General features: G+C 33.1%; 1 protein-coding gene across 2 annotated transcripts in view; it reads right to left on the reverse strand.

The window, feature by feature from the left end:
• Positions 1 to 338: 338 nt before the first annotated feature.
• KCNT2 (potassium sodium-activated channel subfamily T member 2) overlaps positions 339 to 18845 on the reverse strand; it is a 373439-nt gene continuing 354932 nt past the window's right edge. For both annotated transcript variants that reach the window (XM_032606842.1, XM_032606832.1), the window contains 2 exons: positions 6590 to 6674; positions 339 to 1974 (listed from right to left, as the gene is read on the reverse strand). In XM_032606842.1, the coding sequence (XP_032462733.1) occupies positions 1863 to 1974; positions 6590 to 6674 (197 nt within the window). In that variant the 3' untranslated portion in view covers positions 339 to 1862. The remainder of the gene's footprint in view (positions 1975 to 6589; positions 6675 to 18845) is intronic.

Below are 18845 nucleotides of genomic sequence, written 5' to 3' on the forward strand. Positions count from 1 at the left end.
GTCATTCTAAAATGAGAGCAATGTAAAATACTAAACAAATAGGCATTTCATATTCTCAAAGCCAAATATACAATGGCCATATAATCTATAATTTCACATTTTATGTTTTATATTTTATATCCATAGAATTATTGGGGAAATATTAGGCTTTCTTTATTTTTCTTTATTTATTTTTTTGCGGTACACGGGCCTCTCACTGTTGTGGCCTCTCCCATTGCGGAGCACAGGCTCTGGACGCTCAGGCTCAGCGGCCATGGCTCACGGGCCCAGCCGCTCCGCGGCATGTGGGATCTTCCCGGACCGGGGCACGAACCCGTGTCCCCTGCATCGGCAGGCGGACTCTCAACCACTGCGCCACCAGGGAAGCCCTCTTTATTATTTTGAATCCTTCTATTTTCCTTTCAATTTATCTGCTTCTTTGTGAAAAGAAATGATAACACGTCTCTTTCTAGTCTTATGTGTCCTATTTTCTGTTGAATTAAAATTTAATGTCAAATTCAGAAATAAAAACATACAAAATTGGAAGAAAAATATCTTTTTAAATTTGTCAATGTCTCTTTCATGGGAATGACAGTGCATTTCAACTGCCTGGCAAACTGTGCTCTGTGCTTTTCAACCTGTTTCTGAAAGGGAATAATGCAACGTAGGTAAAAGCACTGGTGTTGCCAAAGGTCAGCGTTTCTTTATTTATAACTGTCAAATTATGTATGGTTTACCTTACATTTAAACAGCAAAACCTACTTATTTTTATTTTATGCTGTTTCCTCACAATGTTAAAACATAGCTCCTATAGATAACTTTCCAAAATTAGATCAAAATTTTTGATATACCAATTTTTGGTGTATTATTATTTCAATACTAAAGGCATAAAGGAGGACTTTTAATGTTTTGAAATTTCTTTGTATTCTATAAAAAGTATAATTTTGTTTCTTTTAATTTTAAACTATCTTTCTAATGAAATATACTGTATAGATATATAAAAAATGTTAAAGCTCAAGAGTCTAATGAAAATCATTACTGAATATTTCAATTAATGTTTCAATTCTTAGATTAAAGTCAACAAATGTGTTTTAAGTATTCTCTATGTTAGGACTCTTTTAGGAAAACAATAAATATTTGCTTTCGCATACTGTTCTTGGCATACAACGTGTGTTAAACATAAAGTTAGGGAAAAGTTCATGTAGTTGATATTTCTTTTTGTTTGTTTTGGTTTCTTCAGAGTAATAAAACATGCTATGAACAGCTCAAATTCTAAAATGAATATATCATGTGAAAAGTCAACAAAAAGGGTAAAATGACTTAAAGATTCATATTCTAAAGCAAACTATGATTCTTACACAAAAGTCAGCCATACAAGTTTGTCTGTTAATCTGTGTAGAGAAGGCCGGACACTTGTGATGAGCTCATTTTTATAAAATGGCAAGTTTAAAGAATATAATAGGACACATTTAATTTTAAGTGGAGCAACAATCTTCTATGTCCATTGGGACGCACCAGATATAACTGGACTTCTAGTTTACTTTCATAAACCTTAATACTTTTTAAAAATTGGCTTCATACAGTTTGTATTATTGTCAAACAATGAAACATCAGGTTCAAATTTTTGCGTTTCAATTTAGGTGTTCAAAATCATTCCATTGATGTCTTTCAAATATTAATGGGAGGAGTACCAGCAAAGCAGTACTTTAAATTTCAAAATTATCTAAACTTCTAGGAGAATAGATTTCTTTTTTAATATGAGAGAATTGGATATACTCCAATCTACTTTATTTCATGCCAGCAACACTCTTGTTTTTCTAAGATTTAGAGTTGTTTCAAGCAAGATCCTTGTAGGAGAAAAAAATCTCTTATTTTCTTTTTTATCAAAGCTGAGTTTCCTCCCGAGAATCTTGGCCTGTGGTGTTGCAGATGCTGTTTTTTCGACTGGGTTCACCATTTGGTAGGTAGGCCAGTGGATCGGGTCGGATTAAGTATCTAAGAAAAGAAAACAAGGCAAATAACTGTAATCAAAAAAACTAGTTCACATTGACACTTTAGATTGTTACTTTAAATTTATTTGTTCAGTGTTTAAAGTTACTGAAACTTGTCTCTATATAACGTTGGTGGAAGGACTTGCTGTTTATTTGGCAAGGGCTTGTAATAATTCTACACCTGAGAAAATTATCAAGATGAATGTGGATGAATGAAGAATCATTATCTTTCAGTTAGGATACATTTCACCACCTCCATCTTTTCAAAAGTTTATGTTTTATTTTAGTATTTTGTTGATTTATTATTCTTTTCTTTGGCTATTTTTCTATCAAGGATACCTAAATCCTAGCCATGATTATATTAATCAACTGCTCTTAGTGTTATTTTTATCATTCATAAATAAATTTGACCTACATTATTCTATAGGCTTTTTAATTTAAATATTCTATGATTCTATAAAATTAATGATTTCATAAACGCTGTGGAGGATATTATGCCTAGATAATATTTTAATTATTGGGAAATTTATTAACCTAAAATTCAGGTTATGCTATAGTAAGAAATTGGACAAAGAAAATAATTCTCAATTCATTCTACTAGTAAATAGGAAAATGTTGACCTGCCAAACTCACACATTTCAATAATGTTAGAATTTGTCTCAAGAGAGATGTTTTACTTCAGACCGTCAAGTGACATGAGCGTCCATTTCTTGAGCGTGTCTGGACTACTGGGCTAGGTCCTGGGAATACAAAAAACCATACACTTCTGACCCCTGCAGAGGATTAACAGAGCGTAATTTATGAAACAGATGGAAAGATTAAAAAGAAATTCCAAACAACACAGAAAGACAAAAAGAACAACAGTGAATGAGGGAATAGTTTATTGAGGAGGTTGGATTGATGGCTTTCCAGGCTTAAGTGGAGACAAACGGAGAGGAAATGGGACACAGAAAAGGATGCTCCCAACACGTTTAGAAAATGAGTTTGACTTTAGAGGACCAGTTAGACCAGGAGACGATGGTATGTAAATTCAGGAAGAAACATAGAAAGCAGCTAATACAGGACTTTAAGTTTCAGGATAAGTAGTTTCTATTTCTGTTCCAAAGGCTTCCCACTGGAAACCACTGAGGTTTTGGAAGGGAGAGAAGGAAAGTAAATATATGTAATACAGCATTCTAAAAGTCTTGTTCAGGTGCAAATGCAATTAGTATTTCATAGTTTTATAATAATGTTCGGAGTTACAAAATAAATGGAGAAACTATTTTAAAAGCGGGGACTCTAATGAAGATTTGTACTGCTCTTCTTAAAAACCGAAGGAAAAATATTTGTAAAATATGTCCCTTAAAAGAGCAATTTCAAGCACTACAGTCTATTTTCTTGGATCAAATGAAAGTTGAGATTAGCGTCCTTGGATCTATTTATTAACTAGATTTTGTTATCCAACCACCTGCTTTATAATTACTTTGAATATCAATAGCATAGTAGATCAATGAAGAAAACTAACAGTGCACATTAAGCTTTTTAACCCCATATCACCTAGTGATTTATTGTTCTTCAAATCAAAGTATTGTTGCACCTTCATTTAAAATGAACTTTTGAAAGTGATTTTTTAGAAAAACATAAAAGGTATGAGTATAATCCATTATCCCCTAAATTCACTGATGTAGCTGCAAAATTTCCTTTCCCTATTATAATCACTACTAAAAGTATGAGTCTAATAAAATAAGTTTCTTAAATGCATTTTTTGTACTGCTTGTCATGGTAGCATATTTTCTTGCTCCAGTTATACTAAAATTTAATTATCTCGATGCAAAAAAACAGATCATGGAAAAAAAGAGTTCTTTTTTTTTTTATAGCAGTCAAGTTGATGTTTTAGCTTAAAACTAATAAAAAATAGTAGCATGCAAAAGGCAGAAAATTCCATGCTTATTTTACCTGTATATATTGTAACATCATATATTTTATTTTTATGTTTCAGTTTTAAAAAGTTTCAGGAATTATTTTGAATTATAAAATCTATCTGATGGAAGGATTTGTATTGATACATAGACTCAAAAGGTTAACACTATCTTCCCATGCCATCAAAAATAATCATGGAAAAGAATTATATTAGGCTTAAGAAATTTACAACTTGTTATGAAATAAAAATAAGGTAATCCCAACTTTTTAAAAAAAACATATATAGTTGATAATTTGAAAAAGAGACATATGAAAGTTGGGACTACAAGGGCAGATTTTTAAAAAATTGCCTGATTTTATGGGTTAAAGGAAGAAAGACATGTGTAAATATGGACACAAGAAAAACGGAGCAGTTTTGCTGTATTACAGTCATATGCTAAGTAAAGTCTCCAGAATGGGCAGTTGAAAGCCAGGTGCATCACAAATAAGATATTTTCCTCTAGCTTAAAGTGCTCCAAAAATTCAGCATCCCCACTGGATATAAAGTTTGACAGCCGCCTTAAGAACTCTAGCAGCTGGAATCACCATTCATCAGATTCCCCCAAGTTCCTATACTCTAACCAGTATCATCAGATGGCAAAATAAAGCATTATTAAATTTGCTAGTTGTATCTTAGGTGACTTACAAAAATCTTTTCACACTGATTTTGGGTCAAAGTTACCCCTGCTGATGTATTTTCCTAAGAAGCCTTTGAAGCACATTCATCTTTTTGCCCTAAAACTGAGCAGCACTCAGCAGGCCAATATTCATTCTTCTACTTTTACTTCTTTATGTATCGCTTTTTTTCAAAAAATCATTCTCTTTTCGGTTTTATTCATTTAGAAGGTGAAAAGTAACTAGTTTCTATATAGAACTAGCTTCTTTCCAAAGCTTGGTACTGTATCTCTATATGCTTTCTAGACATTTCCACTTAGCACAACTGAACAAGGTACCTAAATCCCAGCTCATCATCTCTCTTTTCTCCTATACCAACGACTGCTCTTTCCCTGCATTGAAAAAGTGCCTCCCTCTACTGACTTGTTTCAGTGAAGCAGTAATTTCTTTTGCAATCACATAGATTTGAAATCTGAAAGCCAGTGTGAGAGCCCCTTATTTTCCAATTCCCAGACCGATGAACAAATCTCACTCTTTGTCTCCATAAATTTACCTCCATAGGATCTTGTCTTTACAATCCATCATCCAGGTGTTATGAGCGATTCTTATCTCCATCCTGCCAATCAATTCTATTGCTTTTTACAGAGCTCTTTTTAAAAAATTGAACCCCTCCAAACCCCAGCCAAAATCTCCCACGAAACTGACAGCATCTAATTGCTGGCATAATTACTTGGCTTTAGTTCTAAATCACTTGCATGGATCCACTTCATGCTCTGCATACACATAATGTTCTCACTCTTCTTAGTCACTGACCTTATTATTTCCAGGTTATAGATACAAACACATCCTGTGGACCTAACCCCACCAAGGACTTTTGAATCTTTGGCATTTGTTTATGTCACCAATACACCTGGAGTTAACTACCCTGTGTAAGCAGGCCTTGATGCAGCTCGGCCTTAGAACCATGAACCTCAAGCTCAGACTCATTAGGAATTTCTCACCTAGGTTTACACCTACAACTGTCAAAAGGCCTTTGCTAAAATCCTTCTACTTTCTCGCTCATATATCCAAGTGCTGCCCATTGTCTATAAGGTTGAATATCAATTCCGTATTTTGTCATCTAAGGTCCTTTCCAAAGCCAGGTTTAATATGTTGCCAATATTATGTTTAACTAATTCAACAACAGAGAAGTAAATACAAAGCTTTTACTCTGGTCAAACTAGGCTCTGTAGTATTGCCAGCTGGCACACATTATGCGATGCCCAGGCAGTGCATTTTCTCAAGCCATCTCCCCTGTTCTGGAACAAATGTTCTGCAGTTGTCACTCCTTTCTCCTCCACCTGCACAAATTCCAACTACCCTGAGTGTCTAGTTCAAGTCCATCGTCCTTTGTAATCCCTGTAGCTCACAATAATGGCTTCTCTCCTGAATTTTGAAAACCACCATCTCACTTAATCAATGCTTAAGTCATGTGACAAACTCATATATATAACTGCTATTAAAAGTTAAGGCTTAAATTGTAGTTTTGTTAATTAGAATGTAAACACTTTGAAATCAGGGGAAATGCCTTATTTGTTTCTATAGAGCACATTTTTAAGGCAACACTAGTACAACTGAACATGCATAATACATAGTTTTTGATGAATCAAATTACTACCATAGATCCTTTCCTAATAAGGGTTTTGACCAATTTTACCTTGGCTTTGAGAAACTCTCAGGTATTTCAACTAGCTAGTGTGGGATATTTAGGTTTTCCTTTGAGCTGATCTCTTCTTGTTCCACATATTTTCTATTATTTGTCCAAATGTATATTTGCTCACAAAATACAAAATTCATGCTGCTTTTTCCTTCTTTTTTAGCTCTACCATCCTACACTGCTTTTATATAGTATTACACACAGCAATATACAAAATGCATTTGTTTATTGAACACAAAATTTAGACTTTGATTTCCTAAGCATTCGTATCACAAGAAAGATAAGGGGCTATTATGGTGGAAATAAAAATATAAAAGTAAATAAATCCATGGTTTTCTGAAAATACATGCCTTATGTGAGATCAACTTACACAACATCATTCAGCTCTAGTCTGGTATCTGGAGATGGGTTTATCAGGATGTAGGAGAGGGTACTTTGATGATCGTTCATTTCATCTAGAAGATAAATAAATGCCAAGTGTGTTATACCACTTACAGAAAATTACAGGAATTATTGTAGAGTGTCTTATCTTCAAACCATAGAGCTGTCAACAATAACTTGCTACAGCTTTGTCCACAGCAGGATCGTGTACATAACTTTGGCTATTTTCAAATTACTGCCACTGGAAAATATCTGACAGGTGCTCACCTTTTGTTTCCAATAGATGTTAAAATAAAGTATCTAATTCTGTTCAGAACAACCACAGTTATAATCTACCTTGTAAGCTATTACACTGAAAAAGTATCCTGTTAATGAAATAGCTAGACAGGATGTTCACTTAATTTATTATGCTTCATAATTATTAAAAAAATTGTGGTTATAAAATGGCCATCCCAGAAAGGAACATTCATATGGGAATTCTGCAAAAAATCATCTAATGTCATCGTGTTTAAAAAACACAACAGAAATGTACCTAAAAAGCACGAAGGTCCTAAATACTTTTGACTTCCTTACATGATATATCTGATATAAGACATGGTAATGTTCTTGCCAAATGCAAAGAATCCCATGGAACAGAATTTAATTGTAAGTTTTAAGGGAAGTGTACCACGGGATCCTTTGTTTTTTCTCTAAAACAATACATATTTTAAAAATAAAAAGCTGTGCCCTTTAAGTTTGTCAATTCACTCTGAAAACATCATCAGACTTCAAGTATAGAGAACTGAACTGGCACTGAAAATGAAAATAGCTTTAGGATTGAGATTTTTTAGCTGCTAAGGCTATGAGAAGGTGTAAATATAAAGCCACATGGACACATACTCAATAAATATTAATCTTCCCAAGGGTAAAGTTTTTAGGCTGGGAGGGCACTGTTTCAAACCCTGCTCTAGAGCCATAGTACTCATCTAGCCACTTCACAGTTGCAAACAAGCTTGTTTCCTAAAAGTAGTACTAAATTTTGCAGTTTGATCCAAAATCTAAGAATATATTCATACTAATAGAGATATATCAATATATATCAAGTATATATCAAGATATATACTCAAGTAACTGCCTAAAATTAAGATCTTTTTTTAGGCCAATCTAGCTGATCCTGATAATTTCCTACACTGGAAAATATATATTATTTTTATAAAATAGCATCTACCACTAGGTTTGACTAGAAACCTGTCACTTGACTGTGAAAGGACAGTAATTTCGGTTATGATCTTTCAAGTTGATATCCAGATGTGCCTTATTCTTAAGTCTATAAATGAACATCCTTATCTTACAGGGCAGATAAACTGCAGTATAATCGAACCCACCGTAAGTTTGCCAGTAAAGCTATTATAATCATAAGATTATCAAATTAATACTCAAATAAAGGAATATTTTCAGTTGCATATCCCAGGGGCAGACACAAGGAATTGTATCCTGTCATGGGGATAAGGTTGCCAGGCAAAATAGAGAATGCCCTGTGAAATCTGAATTTCAAATTAAAAATTAACAATTTTTTAGCATATATATATGTATATATATATATATATATTATATATACACACACCAACTATTATAGGTAACACGCTTATACTAAAAATCATTTGTTGTTTATCTGAAATTTAATTTAACTGGGAATCCTGTATTTTACTTGCTAAATCTGCCAATCATACTGGGGGAGGGGGTGGACGGGCTAATTCAATCAGCTGGAGCTTGGAATTCCAATGAAATATATAGCGATGAGCTTACTCAAATAAGGTGCAATTTCAACTCAAAGCATATTGTACTGGCAGAAGATTACCAGAATCATCTTTTCTACATAAAAAGCAATTTTGACTTATGTATTCTTTCTGAGAAATTTCCCCCTTGTGTGAATTTCCACAATAATGAAACCAAAGAACAGAGGTTAATGGTGCATTCTGGAGACTAAAGCAGGATGCCCTGAAATGTGATAGGTCATTAGAAAATCTCCACCTATTTGGCTATGTATAACTCAATTTCACATGTAAACAATGGCACTGTTGAAGTCTCTTATGTAAAGCAGTGAACATTATTGAACAGTGGCACTAGAGGGAAAACAATTTTAACAGATACCTTCTCAGTTAATATTGATACTCAACCCTTCTCCTTGATTATTAACATGATGTTGTACTCATTTTTGGTTCTGGGATGAGGTCAAAATCTTATTGGTGACTTTGTATGCCTGTTACAAATGTAAAAACTCTCTAGATAACTGAGAACTTTACAGAACTAGGTATAACTATCGTGTCTGTTCAAGCAGATAGTTGGATTTTATCTTTCTGAAGATTTTTGTTTTTCCATGGACTCCAGGAATTGGAGCAAACATTTTTGCTGATGTGCTCAATTCAATGATCCCATAAGGTTTATATGGAAACACGGGTAACATCGCAGTCAGAACTCATCACTCCTGGTCTTTCCTCACCCACCCCTCACTGACCTCCTCAGTGTTAACAGAATTAAAATAAATTGCAGAGCTCAAAGCTGTTCTCTCTTTCCTTCTGATGCCTGCCTTGCTGTAGGGTTCACCTTGTCTGCTTGTTCTCTGCCATGCTGCTCTGTCTGGAAGTCCTACAGTTCACTCTCTTTCACTCTGTGACTTTAAGAATTAGACGGTGAGCTTTTAAAAGCCCACTGTAGTCATCTATCAAAATCACATTCAACAATCTAGTTGTATCAGCCCTAAGTCTGGTATTTTTATCTCTACCAGTTATTCCCTACATATTTTTTAGTTATTTCTGAATTCTGGAGGGAGAAATATGGTAGGTTTCCTGTATTTTTAAGACCTCATCATAGTAATTAATCACCATTGGTGGTGGCAAAGACATGAATAGATTAAATCTCTTGGGACTTCCCTGGTGGTCCAGTGGTTAAGACTCCACGCTTCCAAAGCAGGGAGCGCGGGTTCGATCCCTAGTTGGGGAACTAAGATCCCACATGCCGTTCAGGCAGACAAAAAAAAAAAAAAATTGCAGATTGACCCTCCATATCTGTTGGTTCCATATCTGCAGATACAACCAACTGAAGATAAAAAGGCTCTTTACCACAAATATAATAACATATTTAGCGAAGAAAATAAATTTACTTAGGAAAATTTGGCTCATGAACCAGAATCGAGATTTTATCTCCTACCCAGCAAAAATATCTACTAAGGAAATCTATTGTGAGGACATTCAATGTGTTCTTAATATGCAATCTCTGACCTTGGTAAAATAAAAAGCACTATATCATTTAAAGTGTCTTATAGAAATTATTGTTCATCATTGACATACTTATCTTAATAAAACTATTCTTCTTTGAAAAGTTGAAATAAATGAAGTAGAATACTGAAAACTTTAAAAGAAATTCAAGTCAAGTTAAACAACTACTAGTAGTGTTTACCAAGAAACTTCTTTGTTGCATTAATTAGCATATGTAATTATTCAATTGAAATCTTCATATAGGAAATACTCTGCATAGAGTGTTTCAGGTAAATAGATCATAACAGAAAGGATATAGATGTATATTCCTATTGTTCTTACATAATAATTGATTGAGTCCCATTCCACACACATGAGTTTCATATTTTTGTTTTGTTTCAGTTTTTAAAACATCCCTTTTGAAGTATTTTAAAAGAAGTTTTAAAAGAGGAGAATAAAATTTGATAAAATAAATTTAAATCTTACATGTATTTGTGTAGGTTTTGTTAAATAAGACTGCCAAAAACACACATCCATTGTGTATTGTTATCAGAGAAGCATTTCAAAGAATACAAAGGTATCAATGAAAAGCTCTGTTAAGAACAAAGACCCTGAAACCAGAGGGCTTGCATTGAAATCCTGGTTTCCCAATTATGCTGAGACCTTAGGCACATTACTTAATTTCTTAATCTTTCTCTGTTCAGTTTCCTCACCTGTAAAATGGGGTAGCAATAGTTTTTTGTCTTAAAGCGTATTATTAGAATTAAATGATAAATGAATAATAAGTATAATTTAACATTAATATATCAGAATAAATATACAGTTCTTAGAATCAATTCTGATCCAGAATATCAAGTGCTGTATAAAGGTTTCCTATTATCAGAGCAGGCAAATTCAATCCATAACTTGTAAATAATAATTGTACCTATATTGTGATATGAAGGTGTTGGCATGCAAAGATAGGGGAAGAAAAGTTTACAGACAAAGAACCCCAAATGGGAAAGGCTGAAATGATTGAGTTTAAGTTGCAGAAAGCAGGTCCTTGAGAATGGACTAAACAAGGAGGAGTTAGTTGGAGACAATGTCAAAAGGGCAAGCTGGGTCCAGACCCTGGAGAGCTTTAGAGACCTTGATCAGAAGTTTGAATTTTAGTCTAAAGGCACAGGGAAGCCATTGAAAAGTTGTAAGGATGGGAGGTTTGGAGGCATGATCTGATTTCGTGTTGAGTATATCACTTTGGCTGCTCTGTGGGAAATGGTCTTTGTGGGGGCTCAAATTTGCCCTCAGGGATAGTAGGCGAATAGTACAGAAGCCCAGGGGAGAGACGATGGTGGCTTGGGAGCAACGGAAATGCAGGAAATTTGGGAGGAGGGAGGGAAAGATAGACGGAGAGCTTGAGAGAGCAAGAGAGCCATATAGAGAGAAAGGGGGGGGAGGGGAGAGCAGAGTGAAGTGGGGAGGAAGGGAGGGAAGAAGAGATGGAGATGTTTTAGGATGGACACCACAGTATATCTGAATGCTGATGGAAAAGGCAAGTAATTAAAAAGGAAGAAATTGGTCTGTACCAGCGTGAGAGCATATTTTTTCTTCAGTGACACAAGAAATACCAGAGAAAATACTCTCCATGGCACAGTGCTTATCTCCCCAACAGGGTGCAGTCCAAATAACTGGTAATAGCACAACCTAGAGATGACTTCCCTTTCCCCTCACCTGAATTTCCATCTACATTATGTGTTATCCACCTATGAAACGGGTTAGTTTTTTAGTGCTTATTTAACTGGCTCATGTATTCCAGTTTAGTATCAAACTGTGTTTATGAGTACAACTATTTTGTTCATTTTACTGAACTTACCAGTGTATTTTCAGGGAAGAAAAGGTGGCTAGAGGTACAGATAAAAGAATAAATATATTTAACCACCTCTACTTAAAATGATTTTCATTACCTTTCGATAATTTGGAACTACTTTATGATACACAAGATAAAAGCAAGAAATATACTCTCTTAACCTCCCTTCATATAAACATTCAGAAATCAAGATGAGATGAAACAATTAGCCAAACAAGAAGAATGATAAAAAGCAAAGCTTCAGAAATCACTCATTTTCAACTGTCATGAGCCTCCCCATCACTTACTAGCTTCATACACAAAACTAGTTACTTTAGACTCAATTTGCTTTTAAAATGGAGTATTTGATATTTCTTAACATTTAGAAATCTATATTACTACCTTGTATAAATGGTAAAAGACCAAAACCCCCTTGCTATTTTTTAATGTGATAGAGAATTCAAAAAAAGTGAATAATGTGTCTAGAAGCATACTATTTCTTCAATGGTTCAGGTTCAGTTTTGTTTTTTTAAAATGCTTTCTCCACTGCCCACCCTCCCCTAAACAAGAATTGACCTTTAGAGCTATTATGTGTCCCTAGTGAATGGAAACTGCTCAATAAATGCTAGTTTCTTTGAAAATACTATTACAATACTTTACATTAAGTGATGTGGGCTGAAACAGTACAGATTGTCTGCAAAGTAACAAACACAGGTACACTTTAAAAAATAGAACATTAATTACATTTGCAAATAACGGGCTCAATATATTTTCAGGTGAATATTTCTAAATTTAAAACTATGATCTAGCTGATCATCTGAAAAAGTAAAATAAATACACTTCTACACAGAAAGTCCAAAAGGTTTTGGAAAGACCTTATTTATTTTCATTTTAGTAGTTGGATACACTACTTTAAACTTAAAGGTACTTCACCTGAAATAGTATCTGAGATTGAAGAAAAATGTATTGAACATATTATCTGAACAAGTTAAAAATAAGTATATAGCATGTTTTTCAGTTTTGCAGCTAACCTGTAGTACCACCGTATGACTTACCAGAGGCATTTTTATGATTAGTTGATAATCATAATTTATCACATGATATTCATTATTTTATTCTACAATTTAGTCATTTAATAATGTTAACTGGGCATGATTATAGTCACAAATAATTCTAAATCTGGGGACAGCAATGAACAAGATAGGCAAAGTCTATAGGTTTACCTTTAACAAGTTAACTGTAAACTTCCTAGATGATTTTAAGCATATAATTTATCTTTGGATAATCATCATTGTTCTGTTTATCTCATAGACTTATTGGTAAAACAAAATAAGAAATTTACTAATTCAAAATGCACATTCAATGAGTTTTGATATATGCATAGAATAGTGCAACCTCTACCATAATTACAACCTAGAACATTTCTATAATGACAAAAAGATCCCTCTTACCCTTTTGCAGTCAATTTCCACCTTTCACCTCCAACCCCTAGAATCACTGATTTCTAGGAACAATAACTCTGCTAAGATCTTACAGTGTGTTTCTGTGTGGCTATTTTTCCCTTTGTGTAATGTTTTTGTCAGGCATCCAAGTTATTGTATGGACCTACTTTAATATTAATATAGCCACTCCAGTTTTCTATGGATTTGTGATTATATGAAATATAATTGTATGCTTTTACTTTTGATCTATTTCTTTGTTCACATTTTAAGTGGGCTTCTTTTAGGCAACACAGAGCTGGATATTGCTTCTTTTAATCCCATCTGATGCCTTCTGCCTTTTAATTGAAATGTTTAGTCCGTTTATATTTAATATAAATATAGTTGAGTTTAAATCTACCATCTTGATAGCTGTGTTTCACTTGTCCCAGATGTTCTTTGCTCCTCTTTTCTTCTTTCCCTGTCTTCTTTGGATTAAATGAGTTTTTTTAAAGCTCTTCATATGATCATTCCATTTTATTTGCACTATTAGTTATTAGTTATATCTCTTTGATTTAGTTGTGTTGTAGTTTCTCTAGATCATGGGTTGGCAAATGTTTTTTTTTCTGTAAAGAATGAAATAATAAACATTTCAGACTTTTCAGGCCATATGAGCTCTGTTTTACTTATTAAACTTTTTAAACTGTAAAGTGAAAGCAGCCATAAAAAAATACAAAAACTAGAAAGAATGTTTGCTTTTCTCCAAAAACTGGTGTGCCTCAGTTTGCTGTCCCCTGCTCTAGGGTCTAAAATATACAGCTTTAACTTTTCGGTATCTACTCTTAAATAATACACCACTTCACATGTAATATAACAAGCTTACTACATTATACTTCTATTTCTTCCTTATTATCTGAGTTATTACTGCCATACTTCTTTGCTTCTATATATGCTATAAACCTTACAATGTTTGTTATAAACAGTAAATTACCTTTGAACAAAATTTTAAAAATAGAAATGTATATTTTACATGTGCCCACATACTTATTTTGTTTAGATCTAACTTTCCACCTGGCATCATTTTCCTTCTATCTTAAGAACTTCTTTGAACATTTTTTTTAGACTGCAGAGCTGCTGTTGACAAATTTTCTCAGCTTTTCTCCCTAAAACTGTCCTTACTTGCTTTTAGTTTAGAAAGATATTTTTATAGAGTATTAGGTAGACTATTTTTTCCAGTACTCTAAAGAAGTTCCCCAACTGTGATTTGGTTTGAGAAGTTTCTGACAAGAAGTTCGCTATTGTCCTTTTATTTGTCTCTCATTCAAGAAAAAAAAAAAAAGACTTCTTCCGCCAGCTTCTTTTTTTTTGTTTGTTTTTTTTGTTTCCAAAATGCTCTTCTGCCTACATGGAAACACAATAAGAGGTAAGTATACTGTGTTGTCCAGTTTCTTTTGATGCGTTTTATCACTGGCTTTTGGCAACTTTTTATATTGTGTCCTGGCATTATTTTATTTGTTATATTTATATTGCTTGAGTTTCACTGAGCTTCTTAGATCTTGAATAGAGTCCCCATCAAATGTGGAAAAAAAATGTTAGTCATTAATTCTTCAAATATCCATTCTCTTCCTCCTTCTGGTACCAATTACATGATTATCTGATACTGCCCCACAAGTAACAAACAGTATTTTTTCAAGGTTTTTTTCTTTTCTTCTCGATTTTGCATTTTGGATAGTCTATTGCTATGGATTTTTGTTCATTGATATTTTCTTCTGTGGTAGCTATTCTTATGTACATCCCATCCAGTACACATTTTATTTTGAATACTGCATTACAAATTCTAAACTCTAATAAGAGTTTCATATCTTCAATTTCTCTCCTTATTCTCCTGTTTCCCTCTACCACCTTAAACATATAGATAGTATTGTAATAACTATGTAATATTTGTGTTTTTTGAGTCTGTTTCTGTTGATTGATCTTTTTCTACTGGTACAGGTCATATTTTCTAATTTGGGGTCCATTTACATGACTTCCAGCCTGTAAAAAGCTTAACTCACTTGTTAACCTTTTCTCAGGTAACAAAGTTATATGCTAATTTTTTCCAAATCTGCACACACTGATTTTTATTTTTTCTAGTTATTTAAATTGAGAGCATAAACAGTCATCATAATTGGAAATTTCTTCTTACTGTTTTAATGTATTTAGAAAGCTCATTCTTTTCTCTCATTGACTATTTATACTCAACTCATAATAAAATGTTGGAAGTAAAAAGTTCACTCAACCAGTTAAATTTTTTTCTCAATGACAAAAAAAATATTTTATTTTATTCAAATGGCCACATTTTTCTTACACTTATGCCAAAACACAATACTTGAATTTCCAGTTGTAAAAATAAAATATATGTATATTTAAGTGCAATTAAGTTAACCATGGTGTTAAATTATGTAAAAATGTTGATATCATTGAGAAATTAATGTTCTGGGAAGGATATGATACAACTCCATGAAACAAAACTTTATAGTTTTACTTTAGGGATATATGGAAAATTCATTGCAGAAATAATTTCATTTACCATAAATCATTATCAGCTCAGCAATTACCTCCTTTGAAAGCTTCATTACTTTATCTATTAAGAAAACCATTGAGTTTGTTTCTTTCTATTAACATTCTATATACAAAATGAGATTAACATAAAAACCATGGATTTATCCTTCTGTGTCTGCCTGTCACCTTGTGAGAATGGGTCAGTTCTGGAAACATTAAATCGTCCATTTTCTAGAAATCTATACTGGCAGTATATACTGATTGTACATGTCAACACTATTGTACTAATTTATATTGGGAGATGGAAAATGATATATTTCAAAAATCAATAAAAATCCAGTGTCAATTTCTTTTGAAATAATAAATTGTTATTGAAGTCATTACAGTGATCTCAGATACTTCTATTATTCCTCCTAAATACTAAATGTTGTAAAACACGCTAGAAAAAGACCTAGCTTTGATGCCTTTTCCCTCTTTGGTAATTTGTTTTAGGATAAATTTGTAAGTAATCTTTTATTAGAAAAAGGTACCTAACCTATTGTTTAGAATTTGGAGGAATTTTTTATTAAAAGCCTGTATGAAAATGGTCAATGATTTATAAAAGAGTCTAAAAATAGAAGTTGATGGTTTTACTATTACTATTACTGCTACTATTACTACTACTGCCATCACCATATATATCATACATTTGGGTGGGAATAACAATCCTTTCTTGTTATTTTTGCTTGTTTCTATCCCATAAGAAAGAGGATGATTAAGAATTAAGTCACCATATTAACTATAAAAAAAGCTCTTGGTTAACCCATCCATTATTTCAGGCAAATTATGAATTTACTTAACAAAGAAACTAAGGCTTCCTGGTGGATGTAATGAAAGCCATGTCTAACTAGAAGTTACTCTTTGTCACTTAAAAGGATTTCATTTTTTTCCCCCTTGGCATTCCCTCATTTACTAACAGTATGAAACGTAAAATAAACCATGTCAAAATCAGCTAGAATCTGTAACAGCAGCCACACCAGGAACACTTACTTGCCGATTTATAATATGAAAACATATTCTATTTTATATAATACAAAATCTTATAATATAAATATTGAATATTAAAAATATGCATCATTCTAAGTGCTACTCATTTAGAGTCTGTTAACAGTTTTTAAGAATAGTTCTTAGTGACTATGAAAGCCAAATAGATTGTTGAAGAATAATGCCAGTTATTAACAGAAAGAAAATAGTAACTATATATTTGCAGCACAGTTTATAGACTGAAAAATCTTTTGTCACATGCATTCTATTATTTCATATCTCACCCCTTCGGAAGACCTGATTACCCCTATTTGATGGTTGAAGAACATGAAATTCAGGGACACAGTAACTTACCCAAGGACACATGGCCAGTTAGTATATAATGCCATGATCTTTGAGGTCAATAAGTTTTTAAAGTTATATCGAAGATGTTTTCAAACAAATTTCAATGAAAAGCAGGCAGAATTTGTAGATTCTCATGTTATTTAATTTCCCAAGACAGGCAGGTCCTCAAATTCTGTCTCCCAAACCCCTGGGGCCAGATGTGTACCAGAACTGAATTTTTTAGATTTAGAAAGTAATATTGGGCACATAATGTAGTTCATGTAATACACTCAGTTGGGCCTGAAGCAACAGACAATTTCATATTTCTGTAGCAAACATATGAATATTCACAATAAATCTGATAAAGGATACAAAGAGTTTCAAGAAGTTTGGATAAGGTTCAGCATTTATACAAGTTTTAGTGTCAAACCTGCTTAAAAATTCAATCTTCAGAAATTTTGGATTTTAAAATTGCAAGTGAGGGATTATATACCTGTTATCTCATTAATGTCTTTTGGGGGATAGGTATATGTTTATCTTAGTTAATACATGCACAAGCATTTATAGTATTTCAACCTAACCTGTAGAGATAGGCATGTCAGGAAATATTAAAAATGTTATCCCCTGGTTTTTAAGAATTACCTTTCTTTTGGAATTGAATACTATAAAAAACAAGTGAGAGGTAATCCATGCCTTCAGCAAGCATGGTTAATTATCAAATATTAATTTAGTGACTTTTTAGGTTTTAAGCATTTTTGTCAGTGTTTCTTTATGATTTCCTATTATTTGAGATATAATTGTTTTTCTTTAAATAGTATAAAAATAACTTTTCTAATCTATCACTTATAAAGCAGCATTGTTCTACAAGTTTGATCATTTGAAGTGATTTTCATGCAAACACTTAGTTGAAAGCTAAATTCAGAAAGAGGACAGAGAAAGAGGATCCAGGAAAGGATATTGCCGTAGATAGAGCAGGGAAAATAAGAATCCTTTGTATGTGACAGTGTTCTCAGAAAAGGGGTAGAGAAGGAGAAATGTGTGGAGAGTAAATGTGAGGTAATAATGCGCAGACATGGAATGTAATTAGTAGATAAAAGAAAGAACACAAGAGAAAAGGTGAAGACTAAAGGGTGTGTGTGTGTGCATGCACGTGTGGGTGCATGTGTGTTTCTGTTGGGATTACGGGAAGGAGACCTGATTTCCTTGGAAGAGGAACTAAGAGAAAGGAAAGGGAGAAACATGAAAGGTTAGGAAAGAGTGGGATTAGATGACAGAATCTGGATTTGAAGGAGCCAGGAAGAAGTAGGATTAAAAGCATGGGAAAAGAATCCTTTCTTTTCATCTGAAGCAAACAAGTTAATTATAAAATTAATTCAGAAGAAGAAGCATCCAAATATAGCTAGGCAAATATTGAAAAAGAAGAGTGCAGTGCTCCTAGCCCTACCAGATATCAAAGACTCCAATTAAAACTGTAGGTGTTTTTGTCAGAAGAGGCAGACAGACCATTGTAACATGACAGAAAGTACAGAAATAGACCCAATAACAAGTACAAATTTAGGATCTGCTAAAACAGGATCTAAAAATCAATAGAATGGGGTGTGCATTTTAATAAGTGGTATTGTATAACTAAATATGAAAAAATATCTTAGATAATACAAAACTGTGTTCCCTTGCTCACCATATATACCAGGATAAATTCCAAACAGATGGGATATTTAGATGCAAAATGTGAAACCAAATAAGTAATGAAAAAAAAAAAAACATAGAAGAACTTCTCTCTTAACTGGAAGAGAGAAACATGTTCCTATTACTTAAAATTGATCAGTAATCATGCAAATGATTTAAAAATTGGATTAAAATATAAAATAATAAAAGTAAAGG

This window comes from Phocoena sinus, chromosome 1, assembly GCF_008692025.1.
Source record: "Phocoena sinus isolate mPhoSin1 chromosome 1, mPhoSin1.pri, whole genome shotgun sequence".
Lineage (NCBI taxonomy): Eukaryota > Metazoa > Chordata > Mammalia > Artiodactyla > Phocoenidae > Phocoena > Phocoena sinus.